Source organism: Clytia hemisphaerica, unplaced genomic scaffold (genome assembly GCF_902728285.1).
Source record: "Clytia hemisphaerica strain Z4C2 unplaced genomic scaffold, Clytia hemisphaerica genome assembly, whole genome shotgun sequence".
NCBI lineage: Eukaryota > Metazoa > Cnidaria > Hydrozoa > Leptothecata > Clytiidae > Clytia > Clytia hemisphaerica.
In genome coordinates, this window is record NW_027104325.1 from 175,170 (window position 1) to 194,306 (window position 19,137).

A 19,137-nucleotide genomic window follows, 5' to 3' on the forward strand; every position below is an offset into this window, starting at 1 on the left:
TGTTTCGGTAAATGCCTTTTGTGGTACAGTTTATATAGAAGTAGGGCATCTTTAGTGTTTTCTTTAGGATAACTCTTTGATAGATTTAACTGAAGATGGAGATGCGTGCATTTGGGGATAATGTGAGAAAGAATTAGAAAAGGTAAGATATTTCTTCTTTTATTCTTACATTTTCTTTCCAGTATTCGAACTGCCCGTTCCAACTCTAACACAGACGATCATTGCCTTTTTTAGAAAACCCTACCGTGTGTTGTGGCTCTCTCCTTCAAAGTAGAGTTTGATGCAGGCTATCACCACCAGATCAAGTGTGTTTTTTATTTTATACGCTTTTGAGTATGTTCAAATCCCTAAAAACTAACCCACCAAAAATGCTTAGCGACATCATCTTCAATGGGCCACCTCTGTCTCTTGCAGCCCCGGTTGAACTTTTCCCATAGTGGAGATGAAGATTTCTATCGAAGCCCCAATAGCACTGGCGTATAGAAAGAGGGGAAGGGTGGGTAGTCAACTCCAAAACTTAAAAATTGAACTAAAACCAAAAAGCTAAAGTTTGTTAAAGTTTTCCCTAAAAAATGTGAAGGGGTATGTAGTTTTTGTGACCTTTTTCTATCTACCTTTGACTTTTTTAAGATCTCTTTTAAGCTGTCTGACATTTCTTAGACCAAGATTTTCGCCTGTGGTGCCAAGATTACAAAAAAAAACTCTCTGCGACATGAAATTTTGTGTTTTCTGTACTTTTTGTGATCTTATTCCCGCTAACTTTGACCTTCCAATGCCTTTTTTTTAAAGCAATTTGAGATTTTCGAAAATTTCCCCTTAAAATAGGTAAAAACTTTTACAATCTCACTCCCCAAAACAAAAACTAGTGGCTACGCCTCTGCAATGGGGATAGGAGTTCTATTGTTCCATAGGCTTCCAGTCCAGTGGGGATGGTTTTGGAGTGTAACTTTTCACACAAAAAAATATTTTGCTCACTCGCCAAAATAAGTTCCCGCCAAAATTAAATTTTTTGTTTCCTTGTCTAAATAACCCCTGAAATTCATCAAAATTGCTCAAAATAAGGAAAGTAGAACAGATTTACGCTTTCTCCTCTAACTCTGAACCATAGTAACTCCCAACAGTACCCTTAAAACGCCCTTACTCACAAAAAGAAAGAGACACAGTGTTTTCTTTAAATGTTGGTGTTCGGGTTCTTTTGTTAGCACTGAGGATACTCTGGACAGCGAATAAAATACAAGGCGTTTGCTCGTTGACGTTGAGTACAGTATAAAAATTTTCTAGCTTGAATGTCATTGTTGTTTCATCAAAATGAATAGTGATTACGAACCGGCTGGATGCGCCACAAACCCCTTCATGAGAGGAAATACATATTCCTCGTCCCAATGCACGGTCACATCCTCGAGGGTTAAGGCACTATTCTTAAGTCTCTTGTAATTAACAATATCTCAATAGTTTGTTTAGTGGTACAGTAATATTGAACCTCAATTGTCCACATTCTGTTATATTATCATATCGTTTGGAGTATAAGTTCCGGTGATGACTCGTGTATCGTTGGGTTTCGTATATCCGATTCGCCCATTTGATCGTTAGTAGTTTGCTGGATCGGCTACGAGCTTCGTGTCTTGTTTTCTCCGTTTATCGTCGTCACATCACATGGAAGAAATTATAAAGTATATGTAAGTAAAGGTTAATGTCCAGAGTCCTCGACCCGAGATGTTACTTTGGAAAAAATCTACCATTTTTAAAACCCTCGCATGTCTCTTCTGAGCATGCGTACTCGTACCCAGATCTCTCAGACGCCCGACCACCCGTTCTTTATCGCGCCCCGGCGCCCTACTATTAGAGTACGAGATCGCGGAGAAACTAATTTTCGCTCTATCTTCGACTGCGCGAAAATACGCGTCATTCGCCAAAATTAGTTCCCGCCAAAATAAGTTCCCTTAAGGTAGTCGGCCTTTAGTGACTAAATTTTGACGAGGTGGCTAAAATTAGTGTTTTTGTAGGGCACTATTTGTGCATTTCCTCCTGCAAATATCATGTAATAGGTGCCCTGTGAAGGCTGATGATTAGTAATAGTTGACCCAATTGGCTAAAATATCTAACTGTATTTGTGTACACTGAAAATTTCATTTTAAAGGGGCATAAAAGTAGCAAAATGTAAAGACGAACTACGTGTCATTAAAGATAACAATTACAGTATGAATTAAAATCACGTGTGCAAGACAAACTTGTAAAACAATTGAAATAATCAAAATCAGTCATATTTGTTTTTATTTTTCATTTTGACATGTGATATTTGTTTTGATTTTGTGTCCTGCTGCATACGCTTTGTATGGAAATTTCGTCAGTACTTTTATGCCCCTTTAACACCTAACAAACTAATGTTCGAAAGTGATTTTAGGCTTCCTGTTAGTCCGTAAAATGTCCCAGTTATCCCCCAGTTATCCCATCACTATCACACCGTTAATATTCTAAACATTTTTTATAAGAACATTTAAAATCTTTGAAGCCTTCAAACGTTCTTAAATCTTTTGAGTTTCAAGCTTGAAAATGTTCTTATGCACCACTTTCTGAGTATCTTTGTTTCTCAGAGTCCAAAAAGCCTTAAATGTTCTTAACTTTTTCTAAATATTTTTGCCATCAAAGACTTTCTCATGTAGTTCTTATAAAAAACTTGTGATAGAATGTTTCCAAACATTCGAATATTGGACCCTATGCACTTTATATGTTCTTATAGCACAACGGTACTTAAATTTTGTTAAAGCTCCGTCTACGCACGATCGTCATTGATTTATAAGTCTATTCAACTGACTATTGAACAAGTAGTGCTTTAACACAATCACCGCCTCTGCACTTTGTTAATTTTAATTTGCTCTCCAGTTGATAAGAAAATGTGAGCTTTGTAGTAATATCTAATAGCTAAAGTAATGGTGGGAACTATATGTTAAAAAAACTTATAAAGCCCTAAAGAGGAAGAGAATTACTGAATTACTGAAAAATTGTCTCTTTACTCTCTCACTCTAGCCTGGTACAATTTGAAGAGCGCAAGTTAATGATTTTAAGTACATTCAAAGAATCTACAGCATGTCTAACTATATATTTGGATAAAATTTAATCGTATGGGACATTTATGTGGTTACTGAGCCCAAAAACAATGCTATAGTCCTAGATTGTATGTTAGATGCTGCATCATTAGAATTTTGGTTCAATAAAAGTGAGGACGTTTCGATACAAGATGACTTAACGATTAAACTAAAGTAAAGAAAAGCTTTTTGATTTCAAAATAGCTTTTTAAAGGGTGTTTAGACCACTAGAGCATGAATTGTGCTTAATTAAAACAGAACGAGGCTATTTTGATTTAAAAGATAATTGAATGACAGTGTGAGCCATTACTAAACAAGAAAATCTTTTTGATTGAGTTACTGCTGTTGGCATTCCTTTAGCATTTAGAACATTGTTAAGGGAAGTCAATAGGAGAATAGTAAGATCACTGTTGTCTATGTAGAGAGTCATGTTATGGCATTTTATTATAATGGTCATGGTGTATCAATATTGAGATTTTTTAGAAAATAGTTTGATAGAAAAAAAGATCTTGTTTGATCTTTAAATATTTAGATTTTTGATTGATTACCGAAATTGAGATTAGATGCAAATTTTGTGAGAGAATTTTTTTCTAGAATTCAAAATTTCTTAATTGGTTGCTTCAGCTAATAGCTGTTGTAAAACTTTTTTGTATTTTAAGTAAAACTGAGATATATTTAGAAATTTGGAAAATTCGTTAACGAGATTATGATGTAGACATTCATACAAATCAGATTATAACCAGACGGTCATTTATTTTAGTTTGACTTCAGAAAAACATGATACCTTTATTTTATTTTGATTCAAGTATTTCTCTTTAGGTGAAATTAGCGTAAACATCTAAACAGAATGGTTTTCTGGTTGCTGTAGCAGATTAAAATTCCAAAAAAGAACTTTAAATATAAATGTGTGGAGTGTGAACATTTTCCCAAGACAAGGGTCGAGCCTATGATTTAGGCAGTAAGCATGTCTACATGGTTGATGCTTTTGCAATTTGCATTCTTCATAACGTTATCTTTTTGTGGCAATGAATTGCACATCATCAATGAGAGGAGACCAGAAAACCAAAAACATTTCACCTCATCTATAGACTTTTTTACAAACAAAGATAAAGGGAATAGAGATTTCTGTAACAGTTTGAATGCAACTTGTGTCCATAAAGAAATTTGTGATAAATGTCGGTGTGACAAGGATTTCATATGGCTGGATTATACTCAAGGATGCAAGGGTCAACAATATTTGTATAACATTACTAATGGTTTGTCCAATTCTTTCGGTGAAATATGTTATATGTAACGCCTTTTGCTCGGGGAAAAGGTTAAGGAACTTGCCGCTGGTCAGGGTCTCTTTTTAAGCCTCATCTGTTTCAGTCATATTTTCACCCATGGTTAGAACTTGATCAGAAAAATACCGGACTAGCGGACTCAAACTTGGACCCTTACAATGCAGAGAAAATTTAGCCCCCGGGGGGGGGGGCACTTTTTGATTTTGAAAACGACCGTACGTTCGGCCAAAAATCAAGTCTCTAAAATCGGGTCCTTACAGTGCAGAAAAAATTTGGTTGAAAATGGACCCTTACAGTGCAATTTTTCGAATTTTTTTGCCCTTTTCAGTTTTACCTCAAAATTTAGTATTTTCTCAAATTTTATACCCTTACAGTGCACTTTTTCCCACTTGCTCACAAATCAACCCTTACAGTGCACTTTCCAAAGTCTAAAAAACCTACCATTAAGGGCCGCACGTCCGGTAGGTCACTTACCTGAAGTGCCCCCCCCCCAGATTTAGCCCCAAATTTGAATTGTGAAATCGTGCATTTTGGGAATTAAAAGTCAAGTTTTAAATATCTGTCCATCTTAAATGGTAGAATATATCCATTAAAACAAGTCGTTAAAAGTGTGCTAGCGAGACTTATCTTGTTTTTAGTTCTGATTTTTTTCATCGGCTGCACTTCCTGTATTTAATCAAGGTCGAACACTTCACTCAGTAAATTCTTTATCAAACAAAACACCGATACACGTTTTTTATAAGAAAAAACTATATAAGAACATAAGGCTTCGATGGCCAAAATGTTAAGAACAAGTTAAGAACATTTTAAGGCTGTACAGACTCTAAAACACCCGATTTCTTAGGAAAATGGACAAAAATGCTCAAAAAATGGCGAAAATTAGAACTTCTTAAAACATTTTTAGGTTTAAAACTCCAAAAGTTAAGATCATCCGTAGGCTTCAAAAATGTTGGATGTTCTTATAAAAAACACCGATGTTTAGAACGTGAATAGTCTTGCAAAATAGTTGTGGCCACTTATTCATAATAGCCTTTCCATCCATTTTTCTTTTAACCCTTCGAAATCCTAAAGGTCGATTTAAAACAATGCAGTGCTGATGAGATTATTTGGAGATAAAGGTAATCCATGAATAGCAAAACATTTTTTCATTAAATTATAATGCAATTACACTGCCACTGATCTATCTTTATAAGCATATTGAAATCAAAGTTTATATGGTAATTTACATCAGATGAGATGGAGTTTTTATAAGATACTTTAATAATTGGTCATTTGAAGTAATGAAAATGACGCGTTCTTTAGAAAATGTAACAAAATTGTTTTATTACTGGTTAACGACCAAGCAAATCAAATAAGAGCTTTAAAAACTCCATCTCGTCCCATTTACATGTTGTCTTCATAAATTCAGTAAAACTTGACTATTTTACCAAAATTTAAATTCGACTGCGTTAAAACACCCCCTTCTCACAAACCCAGTAGGATTTTTTCAGCCAGTGGAGGTAAAAGTAAAAGACCTAAACTCGACGGGGATTGATATTTACATGTTTCTTTTATGGCTGGGCATTTGAATTCTATACTTTCCGAGCCAGAAAATTCAGTGGGATGAAAAAAATAAAACAATATTTTCAGTGAAGATTTGGTTATCTAATTATTCACTGCTGAGACAAAAATTATAGTATAATTTACCACTGGGGACGGTATTATGGCCATTTTCTCCAGTGGGAAAGGGTCCCAGTGGATCTGTGTGAAGGGTTATGTTAACCTATCCCAAACTTAAATCTGTGTGTAAATGACTCACGACTTTTGTGCCTTTAAATGATTTGCGACATGGTTAAAGTGCCAGGACAAGCATTATTATGATCTTCTTTGATCCGTTGGAAGTAAGGGGGGGGGGGGGGGTAAAATCCTTGGGATAGTTTTTCTGTACCATTGTTGGGCGATGAAGAGTGGTTTGCGCCTTCCAAACACTATAAAATGCTATTGAATTGGATAAAAAACTTAATTTCGGTCGGTAAAAAAGTGTGTGGACCATTCCCCCTGGCCACCTATTTGTACTAGTAATAACATGGTTTAGAGGGTGATTTGGGATTAATAACCCCGAGGTTCATTGAAAACATTTCAAAATAGCCTGAACGTAGTGAGGGCTATTTTGAAGTGTATTCAATGAAACGAGGGGTTATCAATACAAAATCATCCGAGAAATTCCGCGTTAATTATATGGTCAAAAAAAGAATTGAAGAACACTTAATCGCTATTCTTTTCGAAACTTATAAAAACATTCGAAACTATAAAAAACCATTCGACTGAAACTCTTATTTTGATTAACCAATCAAAATATTGTACGATACTTTTCTTTCAACCAATAGAAATTGTTGTTTATATCAAGGCGATTACAAAAAAGCGGGGCTATTACGGATTTATCGCCCCGCTCGTCCTTTACAAATCTAAGCTAAATGTAATCAACCATATAATTAACGGGAATATAATTTATATCAAGGCGATTACAAAAAAGCGGGGCTATTACGGATTTATCGCCCCGCTCGTCCTTTACAAATCTAAGCTAAATGTAATCAACCATATAATTAACGGGAATATAATTATTTTAATCTTACGTCGTCGAAAGATTCAGCATAAATTATTTTCATGTTTGGCTTTAAGTGTGGGTTATGTGTTGAATGCTTGAGTTCTTTCACATTCACAAATAAGCCATTGCCAAATTATGGCAATTTCCACAATCGTTTAAATGCATAAAAGTTTGCGTGGTTGTGTCGTTGTGTACAATACCTCAATAGTGTAACACCTATATTGTTTCTATTACAGGGGAAAGGTGTTTCACGCATTCAACTGATGCATCATGGGTACCCACAGTTCAAGAAAACATATCAGAGAATACTACGTTACCTCTTTACGTCCATGATACTTCAAATTTACCCAATGATATTCAGAATGTTTCGTGGAGTTGCCAAACGGACAAAGTAGTTTGGGTTTATAACGGGAGTATCATTTTGAAAGAGAGTTTTGCAAGTGATATCAAGATAAACAGCAATGGAAACAAAACTTTACAGGTATGTTTTCGCTCTCTTAGAGCGACCGTAATGCAATGGTAGAACATCTGGCTATGTTGGTGTGGTTGTGTGTTCAACCCCCAGCGGGGTCATACCAAAGGTTCTCAAAATATTACTTGAATATAATATATAAAATAAAATATAAAATATTACCTCTCTGCTTGATGCTCAGCAATTAAGAGAAGGATTAAGGGTAAGTGGAGCAATCCAGTGAGAAAGAGTGGCGCCCTCCCATACCTTTGGGTAGATAGCTATCGAAAGAAGAGCCTTCGGATTGCCTCCGACTGCGGTCACAGACTTACTTACTTACTACTTATGTTTTCGCATCAGTAAAGGGACATCAAAGTTAAACTAAAGCCATCCTCCCTCCAGTTTCCTCAGATCCTTGGGCCTTATGGCTACTATGTTTGCAAGATGATGGGTATGTCCGAGCCAAAGTTTGAAAACCCTAAGAGAAACTGAATTTCGAAAATTTTGTCCATTTTTTAACGTTTTTGCTAGCCTTAGAGAAATTATTTCTCCAAAATTTCAGCCAAAGTTTTCAAATGTTAACCCAAATTTCTAGAATTTATGACCCTTTCAGGGACTTGATTTTTGATTTTCGTAATTTTGGAATTTAATGGCTTTTATACCCCATAGCGAGACTTTCGAGGGTCTGAAAAAGGGACCCTTATGGCTCGCAAATACATGGCACCCATTTTGCCTAAGTAACCACTCCCTCGGGCCTCAGATACACTCAATCTCATCCCTGTGTATCCCGGGTTTTTTACGTTACTGATTGTCACAAGAGAATATCTGACCGTAAACAGAAAAAAATGATAACACGCAGGGAACGAGGTTTGGATACCTACTGTGTCGATATTCTGTCGATGTAACGAAGGCTTTATTTTTTCATGTCATACCAAGTAGTTTGTGCTACGTTCATATATTTTAGCACGATTATGTAACCAAAGTTTAAGCGTGATGCGTGATTAAGACGTATTTATGAAGAAATTTCAATGTAATATTTTACTATACTCGCGATCATGATGAGAAAAAGTGACCTTTTTATACCATGGAACAAGATACATCCGCCATCTTTGATGGTGAGACCATTCATAATTCAATGAAATTTTCCGTATAATAATTTTTCGCCTACATTGAGTAGTGATACCACATTAAGGTACAATCAGTGCAACAATATATTGGCACTTTTGGCTAATTTACCATTCTTCGAAAATTGAAGTTCGAGTGAGAATGTCAATTGTTAGGCTTTCAACTTGATTTTATCGATTATTTCGATCTGGGAGGGATTTATTGGTTTCTAGGCTATATTTCAAGCCCTACTGGACAATTTTTTAACTTTTGTACCCTCAGATCCTAAGGTCCTAAGTCTAGCGTTAAAACTCAGAGTTAAAACTCTACCCTTCGAACCTACTTTAGAGCACTTACAAATCGATTTTGGTTTCAAAACACCCCGGTGAATTTCCCTTTTGTGCCAAGTATTTTGTCACTGATTGTACCACTTTCAAAAAACTCCGATCAAAGATTTTGATTGGCCGGGATAGCGAATCTTTGTCCAGGGTAAATAAAAGGCAGTAATGAGAACATTAAATTTGGCGTGGTGGCATGATTCGTGGTACCACTCTTTGCCTCATTTATGGGCTGCTCAATCAGTACATCAGAAATATTTCATTTTCATCATTTCTCTTATAGTTTACCAATAGTACCAAGTCATCGATGTTAAGTGGAATGCTACTGAAGCTGGAAATTAGTTGTACAAAAGGCTCTCAAAACGTATCCACGTGTTTTGTTTTCAAAGTTGCTGGCATCAAAGAGCTGGAAAGTAAGTGCAGTTACATGTTTTTTCAACAAGCAAGTGTTTGCCCCTATATCAGGCTCGCATTATGCTTAGCATTCTATGTCTCAAACAATAGAGCTATTGTTTAGGAACTAAAAACTGAACCTGTATATGCTTGTAAACGTTATGCTTATAAAAGAAAAAAACATGCAATTTGTTAGAATCTGAAATCATTAAGTTATTAAAACTTTATGGGGTGATGGCTAATTCCCCGAGGTGTCAAACCAGCGGTCTGCTATTCGAATCTCCACTCCATCCCTGCTGTTCAATTCTTCGGCTAATCGTTGATCCCATGAAAAAAAATCAAAAGTCTGTCTAAAAGCCTAAGGTTTTAGTCTATCCACTTATAAACCGACTCTATCTATGTTATCTTAAACCATTCAGTTACTCAAATTATTTTGGTTAGAAAAGACATCAAGGAAGAACACTCTATGAAAAGAAACCTTTGAATGTGCTACCCTAAAGGATAGGGTTTTAAGTCTTTTTGAAAGTGCATTTTCCCGATCAACTAACGGTCTTTAAAGGTTTTCTTTTTACATACGTGTTTCTGTTTCATATCAGACACATATTTCATATCAGGACAGAGTCTGCCTATTGTTATATTGTGCTGATATAAGCAAAAAGAGGTTTTTCTTTTCCTCTTTCTAACAAATCTTGCTCCACCTCTGTGTCAATTCAATATCAAAATTGATGAGTGAGCAAACGATATCACTTTTTGCTAAAAACAAAACCTTTAAGCATCTAAAGTCAAAAACTGAAAATTGTGTTTGACAACATAGTCTATACAATCATACAATATTCTTCGTTGTCTGATTTTTGGTTTTTTCGCTTCATTTTCAGTTCTCACTTTACCAATAAAGGAACCGGACGATGTAAGTAATATTGAGTTTCTGTATCGGATGATATCGAGGGCGACGGTAAATGAAACCAACGCAAAACAAAGTCGATGTAAGGCTCTATATCGCCTTTGCTCATCTTTTTTTAACCGTTGTTGAGCAATGTGGATGGCCTTTTGATAGCATTCCAACTTTGCTTTATACCGTCTCCTTCAATTTATCTCGAATACATTAAAATCGCTAATGAATAAATCCCTGTGTCACAGATCTGGCCAAAATATCATCCCGATAGGAAAATTTCCTAAAATTTTAGTCCCACTAAGAAATTGACTATGATTTCATCCCCAATCGAAATTCAATCTAAAAGAATTGCACTCCAAAACCTACTGTACTTGTTGAGCTTAGAACGATAGAGTTTATTCTTCCCCATTGGGATTTCGATAAAAATTTTTATCCCGCTGGTGGAAAAACTGTGCTATGAGACAGTAGTGTAAGGAGAGATTGTTGATACAAGTGCTGGTCCATGTCTAATTAACTCGACTGCGTCTAAACTGATTTTCAAGACCATAAAATTTTCAATGTTCTACAATGTGAAATCCTTTCAAGAGCATCACTCCAAATTGGGATCTCGTAAAATGATTTTTTTCTGATACCAATTTTACTCAGACTCCTACTAGTACCGGGTGACCCACGAAAAAGTTCAGACGTTTCCCGACGTCTTGAGGCCGAACAAATGTCCCAAAGTGCTTGGAGTTTTGATATTTAGAAAGTAGATATCCTAACTTAAAATTTGAGCCATCGCTTTTTAAATTTGACCAACTTGTTCTTTACTTATGAGCTTTTAAAGTCAAAATTCACTGTTCGAAAAGTGTAAAAAACACGTAAAAAAGAGGTATTAAATTCATGCAATCAATTAGAAAATCACTTACAAATTGACTTATTTAACGAGTTTTATGACATTAATAATTAATAAAAACACCTTTGAAAGTAGTTTTTGTTTAAAACAAGACTAATTTTTATAAAAATTGGCGCTTTTCTAGATTTTTTTTCAAAAACTGTATATCAAAAACGTCTAAAAATACCAAATTTGATACCCCTTTTTTACGTGTTTTTTACACTTTCCGCAAAGTGAATTTTGAATTTAAAAGCTCATAAGCATAGAACAAGTTGGTCAAATTTAAAAAGTGATAGCTCAAATTTTAAGTTAGGATATCTACTTTCTAAATATCAAACTCCAAGCACTTTGGGACATTTTTTCGGCCTCAAGACGTAGGGAAACGTCTGAACTTTTTCGTGGGTCACCCGGTAGGGGGCCAAGTCTCAGGTCCCGTGGCAACTTTTATAGGACTAAACGAAACCTGTTCCATTTCAAATCTTAATATGTAATTAGAATTTTTTGAGAGGAGTCAAATTTTTAAGGCCTACAGTAGTTAATTTGATATTCTAATTGGTCCAGCGCGCAGCAGAATGGACCTTTAAAAAGCAACTGATCGAAAAGATTTTGTCTTTGTCGGGGCCTGTGCGCGCAATAAATTAACAAGTCCATAGGCTAAACCAACCACCGATCTAGAATTTTTACCCTGCCTACCCGCGCGATGTTTGACCTATGTTTTGGATTGAATTGGTAGTAGAGTCAAATTTCCCAGTTAGATTAAAGGGTTGTTTCAGGTAGGGTCAGGTAGGGTTAGGGCTAGGGTTGGGGATGGGATTCAACCCCTGGTTAGGGTTTTAGTCCCCGGGTAGAGTTTAGAGTAAATACCATGTTTATAAGGAACTTTGAACTCCCCAATGCAGTTGTGACTCGATGGCCGAGTGGTTAAGGCGCTGGCGTTCTAATCATAGGTGCTTTGTATATAGTGGGTTCGAATCCCATCAGCGGCAAAAGTTTAGAAATTTCGGGAAATGCATCAAAACCTTTCAAAACATGGCGATACAAAGAAAGTGTCAAAGAATAGAAGCTCAGAGTGGAGGATGGGAAGAAAATTTTTTGCGTCCCTTAAGGAACCCGGTACGAACGACATTCGGTTATTGCCACGTCAGCTGGACCTTCACGCCGCTCCGGCTTCTTGTTAGTTATTAAATTTCAACGTCTTACAATGTGATATCCGAACTAGGATATCGCCGGGTCTTGCCGGATCTCGCAAACTTTGATGATATTTTTATTACTTAGATTCTTACATAGCTTACATTGATATTTCGATTCATCAGAGTATATTTAAGAGTGAATTTTCTCGATCAAATATTGATTATCACCACAAAAGGCCTAAAATTAGTAGCTTTGTACTATGTTACATATGCTGGCTTGATTACATCACACTATGTATAACATCAACATATTGTTTTTAAATGTTTTTCGTCTTTGTCATTCGTTTATTTTTTGCTTTTCTCAATTTCAAATTTTCTTGCTTCTAATTTGGTCATAATAGCAAACAGAAAACTTCAAACCAAAAATAAATAAGTTCCTTTAATTAGAAAAATTACTAGTTCCTTTGTCGCTTTTTTTTCTTCTTTTTCGACCTAAATGACAAGCATACCGCTTCGACCACAGTCATTAAGCCACTTATTCCTGTTCGATTGACGGTTTTGTAAGAATGTAGAATACCAGACTTTTAAGTTTAATATATTCCTGGTTAAGCTGTGTGTCATCACTTTGAAGCCTGTCGGTGGTTCGTCAAACTCATGTGTCACCATAACTCGCTTGGACCCCAGATTCGGCAAAAATGTCGTCCCCGGTGGAAAAATACCCTAAATTGACTTTGATTTCATCCCTACTCGAAATTCAATGTTTAAAAATTGGACACCATCCTCATTGGATTGTGTTTAACCTTGGAACAATAAAATTGCTATCCCATTACGATTTCAAAAAGAATTTTTTTACTTTGGAAAAGATTTCCCCCAAGGTTGTGAGACAGGGGTGTGTATGACGATGAACCATGTTGGTTGCTTCTGAGTGCATTCTTATGTAGAAGGCATTGTCCTTTGTCCTCTATTGTCTCTCTTTTTCGTTCATTTTCTTTCTTCTGTTGAAGAAGGGCTTTCTCGTTGAACATAAACTTTTAAAAAGGGGGACAGGGTTTAGTTTCGAGTAGATATATTGCTAAATTCGATTACAATCCCTTTTATCATTAACAGGATTAAAATTATGATTAATTAATAAGATGTTTAAGTAAAGCATACCTACCTTTTGAACAGAAACAAAACATCGAATTAAGAAAGCATCGTTGCAACCATGCATATAACCATCTAGCCTAGGTAACTAAGCCCGTATTCACAAGGCTACGACACACGGTTAATGGCAATATAGCGTTTTCGGTGCTTTAAAGATTTTTTTTATATTTACGCATTTTAAGTTTGCCTAGTTATTCAGTCACAACTTACCATCAAATTTAGAAGAACACAAACACATGCCAGCGTATTAAAAGTTCCCTTTTTCCAAGTCACTCCTTAAAACTTAAAGGGCAAAAAGAAACGTTTTCGAGCATTAATTGGAAGTGACAAGCTAAAAATAAAATAGACAAAAGGTTTCTCCTGTTTTAGAGATTGAAAGAAATTTGGTGATTTTTGGACCCTGTTGGTGATTTCAAAATCCTAGGCAGTATCTCTTTCTGCATACATAATTCAAACTTTTCCTTTTTCTTTTTTCTCTTATCTTTTTCAAGAAGTGAGGATAATGACGTTAAGACAGAAAGACAGAAAGAGTCAATGTAATCTCCGAGCAGATTCTGATACTGCGCGCATGGCACTTATTGTAAAGGCCATGGCTCTGTAAGATAAGAGAATCGGCCCAGGTCAGAGCCATAACCCCTCGGAGCAGAGCGTAGTATGCACAGAATGGATGATCTGTTATGAGAGGGCTATTGATCAGGGACTCTGCTGTGATGGGGGGGAGGGGCTGGTGGGGACTCTCGTCATCCCAAACAAAAATTATTTGTAACTAGTCATTGAAATGACGAACATCGACTTTCCCTCTTCGTTATTTTTTCTCAAAAAAAATCCCGTATTTGATATCAATATCATTCGATTCCATAATTATAAGTGTGGTTTTCGACGTATGTTAATGAGGTTGGCCAGCAATTAGCTCAAAAAAAAAGAAAAAAAAGACATTTATAACGCAATCATCAGGAAAGGTTTCTTGGCATTAGTTGTTTAGTGTTGTTTGGGATAGGTAGTTGGTTTTTAAAAGTTGTGTCCTCTTTGTGTATCTTCTTCTTCTGGTGTGGTAATCATGACAACAATTAAGCCACAACAAAATGTACGGGTTAGTTTTATTCGTATAAGAGTTTTTGACAATTTTTTTAAAGTTTCAATGTTTAACTGTTCAAACTTATTTTCAACTTCGTGGCTTTTCTTAAGGTTGCACACTTCTAAATCACCGTAATTTACCTTTAGTATACACATTAGCCCTTCAACTCACAAAAGATACAAATCAAGAGTTTACAAGAGTGAAAATGGTGTCAGAATCTGTCTTTCAATGACTTTAGAGATTTGATGTCAATCCTACCTATTAAATTTGACTCAATCTCCTCACGCTTTAAGGGCTCACACGTGTTTTGACAATGGGATCGTCAGCTTGGTTGAAGATAAAATCATGGACGAAAATGATGAGACAAGAGTAGAATATAAGCTTCCAGTGGCAATCGGGGGAGGGGTACCTTTCAATTGTTTTCCTAGCATTTTCTAGAATTTTTTTAACAGCAAAGTCCATTGTAGATTATAAACAAAAGAATTTGAAATTTTTTCAATTGGTTTCAAAATTCTTCCATAGAATGATGACGATGACGATATAATGGACATCGTAAAACCAGTCGTGATCGTTGGATCCATCGTTCTAGTTCTTGTTGGTGTTTTTGTTTACATTATGTACAAACGAAGGAAATACATCAAGGAACAGTAAGTAAATTTTCATTTATTAAGATTAATGAAATTGGACATTTCAAATCATTTTGTTTTTTGTTAAAATTGCTCATCTAGATTTCGAATGCAGTTGAGCGTCTCTCTAGTTCGATGTTCAAAGATATAAATCTCTTCGATTTAGAGAGAATTTCGAATCACAGAGAGTGATTTAAACAACCTTCCAGCTGAGGGAAGCAATATTTTAGTTCGAATTACAGAAGGATTTGAATAACAGAGGTATAAATTAAAGAAAGTTGACTGTAGATGTATTGAAGGAAATATATAGCATAATCTAGCCTGTCATGTATTTCATTTTCGAATTGGACTAATAATTATTTAGAAATTCAAAGTATTTTACCAATACTGTGCCAGCATACCAAATAAATTATTGTTATTGATTACGTGTGCTCAAGCCAAACGTTGGTCAAAGAAGAAGAATTCAAGATAGAATTGTGTTATCAGTTGATGATACATAATTTTCAAATTAGTAAAATACAGAAAACATGTGTTGTTGTATACAAACTTTCGAATCTTATCTTTTTAATGAGGTGCATTGACGTCATACTTCCTTCCGATAGTGATTTCTAACCAAGAAAATTGATTAAATCGACTTCTTGATTAGTTAAAAAAAAATGGCCAGCCAGTTAATTAGAGAAAATCGATAATACTTCGATGTTGCGAAATTTATCTTGACTCAAAAAAACAAAAACTAAATTATTTCAAAAACCCTGATTTTCAAAACCAATTTTAGGGTATTTGCACCAAATAAGCAAGACTAAGACTTATCGTAAGCTTGACTGGTAAGCCTTTCTTTAAATCTATGTTACTTAAAATCTCCTTTTATTTTTTCATAGGAAAGAAAGAAAGATATCTGAAGCACAAGGTATGTCCGATTTTTCGTTCTATTGATTATTCATATATTCTACAGTATATAGTCAAAATTATGTTTTGACCTTTTCGGAAAAGATATTTACTACTCGATTTACTATAGGCCTATTGTATTATACGATTTTTCAATCATTTCAGCTCCGCTACCCGGCTGGATGAATCATGCAGCAAGAAGTGCTGGTATGTATTACTTGAAATATTTCTACTCCCATATATACCACGGCGCCTAGCGCATCGAATATCTTTTCAAAATAGTTTTTGCTTTAGTAATAATTTAACATTTAATTTTTCATGAATCTTCAGCAAAAATGTCAACGGTGACGATACTCAGTGAAGACGTATTATACGAACAACCGAACGAAATTTCCATAAAAGCCGATGCATTAGCCAATCACAACAAAGCTTTTGACGAAGACGAAGAGGTAGGGAAGATTTTTTAACCCTATTAGCCCCAAGCTTTTTTGACTTTTGTATCCCCAGGTTTTTCAATTTCAATGAAGAGTTTTTCTTAAAATCTATGCTGAAGATGAGTAAAATTTTCAAAATTTGATGATGTCATAAATGATGACGTCATCATTTTCAAAAATTTTCTTTATATTCTTTAAATTTGTATTATCAATGCCTATCACGTGTCAAAATTTGAAAATGATTGAATTAATAGTTTAGAAGTTATCAGCACTTTAAAATTTTGAGTTTTCAGTGATTTTAGCTGGGTTTTATGTCATGTTTCACAATAAAGTCATAAAACCTGATCTGGACAACTTATGACCCTAAAATTTTGCACAAATACTCTTAATAAGATTTTATTAAAAGTCAGAAAGTTTCAAGTCGTTTAAAAAATTTTTCTTTGAGATATAAACAAAAGAACTCCAGCGTGGTAGATTCTACCCCCACCCCCTGGGGCTAATAGGGTTTTAAGTTTTAACTTTTGAGAAGCGAGCGGAAGAAAAAAGAAGTTATTTTTTTTGGTTACGGCCTTAACGATTGAAGGTTTACAGAATATGGATACAGTTAGATACCGGCGTAAAAAGGGTCGATAATGTGCACAAATTGTCTCATGTCTTCCTTTAAATTCAATTAAAGTATTTACCATAAGTAACTTATTCCATTCCATTCGATTCCTAGTGTTGATATTTTTGTTATTATGTCTGTTTTGTTACTTAGCATTGAACTTTGTGAGCCAACCTTCATTAAGTGAGTGACCGCCTATAACTCTCTCATCGTCTAGTAACCAGGAAACATCATCCGTAATTTCCACTAATCTACTAATATCACCAAATTAATTACTCAAATTACATACACCGCTTAATTATTGATGTTTATGCAAAAAGTTCCTTGTATTTAATATTTGCGCAATATCTTTACGCAAACAAGGTAAATTTTCACCGCTAATTCTTCTACTAACGTTTGCTGCTATTTCAAAACTTTTGACTGTTTTCAATAATCAAGAGTAGGGTTGAGTGATGGTATACATATTTTTGATAATGTTTCATGAGCTGTAAAAACTCATCTACTATTCGCGGATCTTAGGGGGGTTCAAAATTTATGACAGTAGCCGGGGGAACTAGGGGGTTTAACCCTCCCAATAACGTTTTAAAATGGTTTTTCATTGATTTCCATTCCATTCATTGATTTTCGAATCTTCAAATCGGGCAAAACTATGACTGGCCCTCGCAGTGTCACTAAATTTCAGCAACCCTCCCCCCAATATAGAGTGCTTCCTACGGCACTGTATGATGGAGATTCTTCGTTCCCTTATAATAGGCAGTATGGCCCACTATGAAACATTCTCCGTCATCAATTTTGAACCCTCTAAAATCCGTCATTATGACTACTCTATCGTTGCTGATAACTTTTGTTCTTTCCAATCAAACGATACTATTGACATACTGACCTTTTAATTTTCCCAGGATTCCATCTCTAACAAATCGACTAATGACCAAAACAACAAAGACAATACAACTAATCATATTCATAATAACAATAATAATGGCAGTATCAAAAAAGATGATTCCCCTAAAATTGAAGATGTCGAGCTTAAGGAATCTCCTAAGACAAACAATATCTCAAATGGGCATGTAGTAACACCACTTAAGGACGGTTCAGTAGACAGCCCATTTGATCAGCTTCAGGAGACGCAGATCTCTAATGATACTGTAGATAGCCCACTTGATCACACTGAAGAGACTCTAATACCTGACGATACTGTAATTCATATTCCCGATAACGATGACAACGATGATAACGATTCAGATTCAGAGATTGGAGAACCGATAGGAAATTCAACTAGACAGTCAGATGAAGATAAAGATGAAGATGCAAAAACAATGGTCCATGATATCAGTGGATCTTCCTTACCATCTCTGAGTGGCTCATTAGTTAATGATGATTTTTTCGGACAAATGATGAATGAATACGATCGTATAAATACGTTACCGAGGAAATAACAAGATATATAAACCAAATGGTAAATCCATCAGCTGGTCAAAATCGATCACAAATCGTCAAAAAAATTGTTTGGCGTAATACAGCGGACTCTCTAATTCGATCTTCAAGGGACCAAGAATTTCCTTCGAATTAGAGAAACATTCGATCATAGATAGAAAGATTCGAATAGTAGAGGTTCGAATTATAGAGAGTTGATAGTACTTCTGCTTGGTAGTAATATCAATGTTGGGAAGACCAATAAATCTGTCTTCCAATGAAACTTTAATGACAGATTAACTGGATAACACCCAATTTACACAGCCGAAAATCAAGTAATGTTAACCTTTCTCCAAGAGACTCATTTGATGAAAGCAAGTACATTCAAGGAATGCTTCTCAGTAAGACCCGAGAAGGAGCATATAAGGGTAAGAAGAAGAAGCAAAGTTTTTAAATATTATATTTATATTTCATTTAACATTAAATCTGAGGGTTGAATATATATTTTATATTTCGGAGTAATTAATAAAAGGGGTGAGTAAATCATTAAATGACAAAAACGAGGCCATAAGAAAAGTTACGCTAACGGATAGGGCGGGCTGGTTCCAAAATCCTTTCCACAATATTTGATGTAATATCAAGAAAATACATAATCTGTAATTTCACTCCCACTCCTATTGAAACAACCATTCCAGGGGGTTTTCACAATTATTTTCACTGTTTCATAGGGTGGGTTTACATCTGAAGGGGAGAATTGATTAACCATTCCTTTGTTAATAACAATGCAGAACATTTAAACCAAACAAAAGCTCGAAATCACTTTTA

At 35.3% G+C, this 19,137-nt stretch overlaps 2 protein-coding genes across 2 annotated transcripts in view; one reads left to right on the forward strand and one right to left on the reverse strand.

The window, feature by feature from the left end:
• Positions 1-19,137, reverse strand: part of LOC136817659 (neuroblast differentiation-associated protein AHNAK-like) — a 301,580-nt gene that overhangs the window by 86,646 nt on the left and 195,797 nt on the right.
• Positions 3,907-18,392, forward strand: LOC136817649 (uncharacterized). The gene is made up of 9 exons (XM_067073971.1): positions 3,907-4,339; positions 7,187-7,431; positions 9,127-9,256; positions 10,112-10,143; positions 14,873-14,997; positions 15,855-15,883; positions 16,027-16,068; positions 16,192-16,310; positions 17,799-18,392. The coding sequence occupies exons 1-9, from the start codon at positions 4,048-4,050 to the stop codon at positions 18,333-18,335; spliced, it is 1,551 nt and encodes a 516-aa protein (XP_066930072.1). The 5' UTR covers positions 3,907-4,047; the 3' UTR covers positions 18,336-18,392.